The sequence below is a fragment of the Azolla caroliniana genome, unplaced genomic scaffold (assembly GCF_043228905.1).
Source record: "Azolla caroliniana isolate FFs.n. ecotype wild unplaced genomic scaffold, voAzoCaro1.0.p SCAF_952, whole genome shotgun sequence".
NCBI lineage: Eukaryota > Viridiplantae > Streptophyta > Polypodiopsida > Salviniales > Salviniaceae > Azolla > Azolla caroliniana.
Window position 1 is genome coordinate 2,938 of NW_028231387.1, and position 8,835 is coordinate 11,772.

Genomic DNA, 8,835 nt, shown 5'->3' on the forward strand with positions numbered 1-8,835 from the left:
TAGCATGCATGCATCTTTCTGAATCGTTGCACGAATGAAGATTGACTCATGAGTGTGGTGAATTTGTGTTAACTTACCAAGCATGAAATTTTGGATGTGCTATATAATATGAAGATCAATGATCAAAATTGGATTGGTCATGCGTGGATCAAGATGGGTCATGGACATGAGAATGCACACAATCAAATTGGGTCAACAACTCACAACCTCCTAATCAAGAATACTTTCTACCACTTGCTTGCCAACAGAGGTTACCTCTCTTATCTAGTCTCTTACGAAGTATACTTCTAAAAATAATACATATTGTTAACAATGCCTCCTTACATTGACAAATGATTCTCCAATCAATGTACATATTTGCTATACAACACCATTTACACGAGTTTGTAAATGTGTTAGCGTAATTAGCTAACTTATCTTTAGCTAATTGCATGTCTCGTTGCTCTAATGGATATTTGGCCTCGTCCAATCCTTGCTTGGACCCTTGTGGGCTTTTGTCTCTCCTTCTTGTTTGTTGGAATTGCCTTTTTAAGAGCAACACTATTGTTCTCACTTAGTATCGTGGAATGTATATCAATTTTGATGCCATTGGTCAAGGAACAAATTGTTAGTGCACATGAGTTCAAAATACAATATCAAACTCATTGATGGAGAATTGCACCTACATGTTTTTTTATTTCTTTAATGTAACATGGTAAAGACCAAAAGTACTAAATATTCAGAATCCTCTTATTTGATATATGAAGGCAACAAATTTAGATTGCAATCTAGAACATATTTTCTTTATATTGTTCTATGTCCTATTGTCCCTCCTTTTCTACCTAGTTTGTGAGCTCCCTTTTATGGGAAATTTAATGAGCATGATGGATTCTTGTTGGCCTAAATATAAGTGTGCTTCCTTGAAGGACTTATGTTTACATTTTATTTCATTGAGCACAATGCCCACAAAATATCTATGTGAAATGTTAGCCTATTGTCTGACAATAAATACATTTGTTTATATTTGGGACCATATATGTAATATATTTGGATTATGACAAAATGTGGGCTCATTTACGAACCCACCCTAAGTGGCACAAAGGTTTACATGCTTGTGTTTGTAATAATATAGTAGTATTAGAAGTCTAAACATGTATTCTCATGATCGATTGTAGAACCATTCCTAAATGTTTTACACAATCAATAATAATTTAAATCCACGTAGACGACCAATACGGGCGTTTGTGCATAATATCAACACTTGGTACAACCAAGCCGTACAATATTCATTGAAGTATTGAATCCCATTTTTTCCCAAGAATTATGTCGCATGATAATGTGCACCCTAACAATCATGTGAAGGGTTTGATGTGAACAAGATATTATGTGGTGAACACTTTGGTTCAAGCATTGTCTTTACTCATATCATGGTAAGAGTATATAATTGTGCCTCTGAACAAGTATCAACAATTAGTGTGCATTATTTCAAGCTAAATTATAAGGAGATCTTAGAATTGTGACAAAAACAAATTCATGGATCAAGATTTGAACCCACACCCTTAACGTTGTAGAAATAGTACATTGGCATGTTTTTATATATTTAATTGTAGAATCTCACTATGGTGGCATTCTGAATCTATAAGCAATCATTTTGTGGGGACATGTGAAGATTCTTATATAATCTAAAGCGTTCACGTTGTGCCTTTTTGACATTCGATGTCTCCTTTAGTTATATATTATTTTCTTCCTCATTGCATGTGGGTCAACAACTTCAAGTTGATTGTCCTTACACAAGGTTTGTCACTTGCAAAAAAGTGACATGTGGACATACTACTTTGTAAATTATAGATAACATCGCAACCACTCAACAAAAATAAGAGACCCAAGTTTGTTTGTTGAAGTTATGAGGGGGTGCGACTAAAAGAAATCCACAAATCAAGTGTTTGCTAAAAGATGACAGATTGAGAGATTTGCAGCTTCTCGTATTTCTTCCTCTTCTACACTACATGTGGTTCAACAACTTTGTGGATAGATTTGATTTTCCTTGATGGTGGTTCGTCTCTACCACAAAAATGTCATGTGGACATAGCACATTGAGAACAATATATCACATTGATAGAATGAAACAAGTACCAATAGTGGTATATATTCAATAAAAATGAAGATATTCTAAGGTAGGGTTAGCTATAAGCAACCCATGAATGGTTGCAATGCTTATTTAGTGAAAGATTATCGGCGCCATATTTGCACATAAAATAGAAAACAATTGGCATAGTGTATGTTGTTATTAGCGTAGGGACAACTATTTCACCATTAATAAAATACAAGGCATTTACAAAAGCAAGATTTGCAACCCATGAAACTCCATGATAGACAATTGTGATAGAACAGTATGTGGTTGTTCTTCTATTGCTCATATGAATGACAATATACTAACTTTTGGCAAGTTAAAGTGTTCGCCAAAAGATGATTTTGCTTATGGTTGAGTTTGTGCATAAGGGTCAAACTTGTGATGGAAGTGAAGAATGTATGATTATACAACATTGATGGAGCTTGATCATATGTTGCAAGGAAGACGCTATGAGAAAGTATTGAAACTACCAAATACGAAAGCCTAGAACATGTAATGCACTTTTTACTTCCACTCCTATATGGGCTATTTTGAGAATGTCAAAAAAGTGATTCTAGATCATGTTTGTTCATTCATTAGAGGTGTACATGCAACAGATTCCATGAGAGTGGAATATATGGTGTTATATTTGATTTGGGCTTCAACCCAATGTTAGCATGTGTTTGAGGTGATGGATTAAACGAGTTAGGTGATTCAAAGATAGAGTGAAATACAAGACATTTTCAATATATGATCTAACTGTTTGAATGAGAGATAATTAGTACACCCAACACTAATCTTAGTTTCGGGGAGTGCTTAAGGAGAAGTGTATTAACATCATTGATCTTCATCGTGGTGATAATAGCCATCCATGCTGTGCCTTTTTCTTTCAATGGTGATTGCCAACTTCCGTTGAAACAAAGGCAAAACCTATTGTGCGTAACGTGCTGCCCTTGTTGAGTTAGCAAAAGGACGTCCATGTCCAACTTGATGGCAGTGCAAGGGGGAACAGAGGCGTTCGTTGGCCATTAGATGTTGTCATCACGCTCGAATCGAGACAAAGTGCAAGTGGGCCGATCGATGAGAAGGGGTAACTGTAACAATGACCAAGACCAAGAACAATATACCTCACGACCAAGAGTAGGACTAGGACTAGGACCAAGAACAATATACCTCACGACCAAGACTAGGACTAGGACTAGGACCAGGACCAAGATCGGAACCAGGACCAAGACCAAGACCAAGGCCTGGACTAGGACCAGGACAAGGATTAGGAAAAGCACCAGGACTAGGACGAAGACCAAGACAAGGACTAGGACCAGGACCATGGCAATGACCAAGAACAAGACCAAGATTAGGATTCAAGACCATGATTGTGACCGTGACCGTGACCGTGACCGGTGACTCGTGAGTGGAGCATAGATAGATAGCCCTTGTGAACTCAGCCTTAAGGAGTAACCGAAAGGAAACAAACTACATTACATACATACTACTTTTTTCTTACAAGAAATTAGAGCCATTTTCTGTGGTCTCTCTCTCTTCTCCTCTTCTCTCTCTTCATGTCCTGCTGCATATGTATACAAAACCATGCACTTCCTTAGCTCTTCTGCAGTCTAAAAAGGAAGGAACCCCCCCCCCCCCCCCCCCCTTCCCTCTCAAGCTTCTTCTCAGAGTGTTCTCGATTCGTGGTTCACAGAAGGAAGAGCAGGATTCCTGTACTAAAACACACACACACACACACTCCAATCCCAAGAAGCAGAGAGAAACACTCAATACATATTTATATATATATGCATACAGATCCATAGCAGTATCGACAAGACATATCCTCCCCATCCCTGGAAGAGATCGATCCATGGAATCCCTAATCTCAAAGATCCATGGAAACCCTAATCTCTCTCCCGTTGCCCTCTCTAACGGCCTTCATCTTCATCACAGTAGAAGCATCAGAGCTTCCTCTTCGACTTGTCCCAACTTAGCTTCTTCAACTCGACCTAGCTTCTCTGGGCTTTCGTCTTCCTCTGCATTCGGTGATGAGAAGGCTAGGCCTTTTCTCTTCCTTCCTATCAATCCGAGACAAAACCTGATCCGGCAAAAGAGCTGGAATCTGAAGGTAGCAGCTGGCGCGAAAGAGTCCGAATCCGAATCGCCCACGCAGTCGCCATCAAACCCAGCTCTTGCTACCAAGAAGGCATCATCATGGCAAGGGGCAAAGCCATTACCTTTTGCTATATCAGTGGCTGTGGGGCTTCTTGTGAGATTTTTTGTCCCCAAACCTGTCGCTGTCTCGACCCAAGCATGGCAATTGCTTGCAATTTTCCTCTCCACAATTACTGGCCTCGTACTCAGCCCTCTCCCTGTTGGTGCTTGGGCTTTCTTAGGCCTTACTGCGTCCATCATATCTGGCACTTTATCTTTTGCCTCCGCTTTTAGTGCATTTACAAATGAAGTGATCTGGCTCATAGTCATCTCTTTCTTCTTCGCACGAGGGTTTGTTAAAACGGGACTTGGTGACCGCATCGCCACCATGTTCGTGAAATTGTTAGGGAAGAGTACTTTAGGTCTCTCTTATGGTCTTACTACTAGTGAAGCTCTGATTGCTCCCGCGATGCCAAGTACCACGGCTAGGGCAGGTGGTGTGTTTCTGCCAATCATCCAATCTCTCTCCTTGTCAGCGGGTAGCAAACCTCGGGACCCATCAGCTAAAAAACTCGGCACTTACCTTATTCAAACCCAATTCCAGGTTATTTTTTGTTGTTTTCTTTCTTTAACACAATTATTTCAAAACAATTCTTTGCTGTTTGTATCCGTCTACTCTAAATGATTCTTTTCCTTGTGATTATTTGAAAATTTCCTTGTTTATATGGACATTCTCTGTGGTTGTGTTTTTTATAAGATTTAGTTGGTGACACAAATGCATCATGATTTGATGCATTATACATGTCTTGGTTTTGTCACATGTGGGAATCTCTTCTAGTTAATTCTGTCTCGTTTATATATACATTTTAGAAACATAAACCTTGAGTTCTTTGCACTTGATTTTACATGTTCTCAAGCATTCAACTAGAGGCATATTTTCCATTGTGATTTATGATATAACGGTTGCATATATTTTCCGATACCAATACCTTTACCATGTTGCTTTTTCATGCATTATTGGAATTTAGACAACCTGCACTCTCTATAATCTTATAATTTTCATGCATTCAGATTAGCCGTTGTTATATGGTACCTATCATGTGAGACACAATTTAACTATCATTGCCTTTCTTGTGATTAAATGAGGATGATAATTCACATATGCACCATGGGTCACAGTAAGTTTGCTTGTTTGTCTGTGTGTGTATTGTGAGAATCTCTTCTATCTTCCTTGTTTCTTCCAATCTGTTGGAACTTGATCTGTGAATGCATTGTCTTGGATAAGTTCTATAGATCCATCACAGTTTTGCAAGGGATTCATGTGGGTTTGTAGGAAAATGTTTGCTTTCCTGCATACCCTTAAGTCTTGTGCTAGCAGCATTGAATGAAGACGACAATGGGAACATACCTGTCTAAGACAGAAATACTCTACTTAAGTAGCCTAAAAGTGGAGAAACCAATTTTTGTATACCCTGTTCAGTAGCAGTGACAAACACTCATATATTACGTTTTGTTTCTTTATGGATATTCCAGGCAGCAGGGAATTCGAGTGCACTATTTCTAACTGCAGCAGCTCAGAATCTTTTGTGTTTAAAGTTAGCAGAGAGCTTGGGAGTGGTAATTTCGAACCCATGGGTCACATGGTTCAAAGCTGCAAGTGTTCCGGCATTTGTCGCTCTCTTAGCAACTCCTCTAATCTTGTACAACCTTTCACCACCGGAGATAAAAAATACCCCGGAGGCGCCTGCCATCGCTGCAAAAAAGCTCCAGGATATGGGTCCCGTAAAGCAAAACGAATTGGTTATGATGGCGACCATGCTGCTTGCTGTCACACTATGGGTATTCGGGTAAGTATTTTATGATACATTCATTTTTCTCCAGACTTTAGCTAGGTAGAATGGATGATAGTTTGTATGATTTTTCAACCAAACATTGCTTTTATGGATTCTATAGCCATGGTGCATCCACTTGGTGTCATCGATATGCATGATAAAACTGATGGATTCGCATTTTTTAACTGTTTCATCCAGTGAAGTTTGCAGTCTCCTTGTGCTTCTTATATCATACTATATCTAAAAGTTACATCATAACTTATTATATGTTAATAGTGCATATAGATTATTTATAATACATTCCTATAACTTTGTTTGTTGGCTATAAAAACTTCTATTTAGAATGATTGCATGAAAGAATAAGCATTTCCCTGGATGATGACAATCAAGGTTGCAAAAAGCTGTACTAACATGAAAAGATGCGGTTTCATGAAACACTATGTTCTAACAAGTTAAAACATACTCGATTTCTGCTTGTAAAAACTTCTATTTAGAAGGGTCTCATGAAACAATATGTTCCAACAAGTTCAAACTTTTTCTGGGAAAGCTCTATTTAGAAATGTCTAATGGAAGTTACATATTTAAAATGATGTTAAATGAATCTTCTCCTGTTTCTGTAGTGACAAGATTGGTATACCGAGCGTGGTAGCTGCCATGCTAGGTCTTTCAGTGCTATTGCTACTAGGGGTGCTAGAGTGGGATGATTGTTTAAGTGAGAAGTCGGCATGGGACACACTAGCTTGGTTTGCGGTCCTAGTTGGCATGGCAGGACAACTCACGAGCCTTGGTATCGTACAATGGATGTCGGATTCGGTGGCAAAGATACTGTTTTCCTTCTCGTTGACTTGGCCTGCAGCTATGGCAATCCTTCAAGGATCATATTTCTTGATCCATTACCTCTTTGCGAGCCAGACTGGCCATGTGGGCGCCCTTTATTCGGCCTTCTTAGCAATGCACATCGCTGCGGGTGTTCCTGGTGTACTCGCAGCTCTGGCCTTAGCATATAATACAAACTTATTTGGAGCGCTTACTCACTATAGTAGTGGACAAGCAGCGGTTTATTATGGAGGTAAGATTCTTAATTTTTTTTTAAACGTTAGCAATGTTGCTGTATCATAAGATGTTACTATGTTTTTAAAATTTTAAGAAGGAAACTTATTAAATGCTTTTAGGTAAAACTATCTTAATACCTGTCACTTGTCGGGGTATTTACAAGAAGGCCCTTTGTTTTTATTTACAAAAATGGGTAGTCAGAACCATAAAATTAGGATGTACAATAAAGAACATGGATGAAAGTAGTATTCCTGCTTAACTCTTAAAATCATTAATACTAATGGAAAGGTCTAAATGTTTTTGTCAGACTGCTGCAAATTAGGATATAAAAGAGAAAGGTTTCCCTTGCCTAAAAAATATTCAAATGCTTGATGTGATACTAACAGAAAATTCTAAATGTTTTGTATTCTAGTCTCACATAGAATGTTCAAATAAATGCACCTCACGAAGACAAAATCGAATTTAAGTAGAATTTTCATTTTTTTACTGAATAAAAGGAGAAATCTGAGTGACAAATGTTCGCAAAATCTTTAATCCTCACGAGAATCCTTAATGTATCTACATTTACAACATTTTCTTGTAATTTTCAGTGCATTTTTAAAATTTAACTTAAAAGTCATCAAAATGCATTGTTTGATGGATGAAAGAAAGGGTCCTAAAGCATTTTTGAAACCATTAATAATGGTTTGATTTGCAGCTGGCTATGTGGAGCTGCCCGAGATCTTCAAAACTGGATTCATTTGTGCACTATTAAATGGCATTATATGGGTTGTAGTCGGTCTTGGGTGGTGGAAATTCTTAGGATTGTATTAAAAGCCAAAAGCTTGAATCCCATTCCCCATTCCCCATTCCCATCATTGCAGATCTTGTTCCATTTATCTATCTGACTTTCGAAGCTTTTAGGATTGATTAAAAATCTTTCGGTTATTCACGGCAACACCACTCTTCGCTTTGGCAAATACATATATAAAATCTATATATGGTCGGCAAATAAAAAAAATGGTCTGAGAGAGCTAATAGCGAAGCTTGATTGAGAGTCAAGAGTCTGGAAGCCAATAAAACAAGATAAGGGTAGCTCCTTTTTGCAAGTCATCCAACATTTTGTGCTGATTGTAACAGGTTAATCTTTTGCAATTTACATTGTGTTAAAAAAAAAGCTTAGTCTTGATGCCTTCCCTCATTTTGGCGCCATGGGAGTGAGGAGGTCATGTTTGGGATTTTTCTTTGGTTAAATGGATCCTTCTTAATTTGGTCTACCTCTCTTGTAAGCTCATTTACAAAATGTTTGATGTCTTTTAAACTTCCGTTAGGTGAGTATGCTATGGCTGTTGTGTATTTGTTCAAAAGACTAATTATTATATGTTTAGGTTGCAGTTCTTTTAATGTTTACCTTACATGGGAATGCAAATGTATTCAAATCTAAGATTGTGTGAAGGTGTAGAGTCCCTTTTTTTGTATCCTTGATGGCAAACATTTCCGAGATATGCATGAATCCTTTTTGAAAGTAATATTTCCATAAATATTACATGCTATTTGAAATGCCCAGTCTAGTTCTTCACATATTGGGCAACCCTTACTATTGGCTATAAGTTGCACACACTATGGGTATGACTATCTAAATTATCAATATGATCTTCAAGGACATCAATGGTAGATATAGTGGGATATGTCTATGTTATCCAAATGTTCACCCTTGTTGGATACATTTGGGGAAGGGATGTT

General features: G+C 37.9%; 1 protein-coding gene across 1 annotated transcript; it reads left to right on the top strand.

Annotated features, from left to right (window-relative positions):
- The first annotated feature begins 3,889 nt into the window (after window positions 1–3,889).
- On the top strand, window positions 3,890–8,293 carry LOC147847485 (dicarboxylate transporter 2.1, chloroplastic-like). The gene is made up of 4 exons (XM_087339125.1): window positions 3,890–4,832; window positions 5,762–6,075; window positions 6,681–7,129; window positions 7,811–8,293. The coding sequence occupies exons 1-4, from the start codon at window positions 3,945–3,947 to the stop codon at window positions 7,924–7,926; spliced, it is 1,767 nt and encodes a 588-aa protein (XP_087195251.1). The 5' UTR covers window positions 3,890–3,944; the 3' UTR covers window positions 7,927–8,293.
- Window positions 8,294–8,835: the final 542 nt, after the last annotated feature.

Excerpts from the sequence above, each read along its gene's own strand:
- LOC147847485 (XM_087339125.1), top strand. The coding sequence starts at position 3,945 with ATGGAATCCCTAATCTCAAAGATCCATGGAAACCCTAATCTCTCTCCC. Across the intron at positions 4,833-5,761 it reads TTATTCAAACCCAATTCCAG|GCAGCAGGGAATTCGAGTGC; the intron begins GTTATTTTTTGT and ends TGGATATTCCAG. Across the intron at positions 6,076-6,680 it reads GTCACACTATGGGTATTCGG|TGACAAGATTGGTATACCGA; the intron begins GTAAGTATTTTA and ends CTGTTTCTGTAG.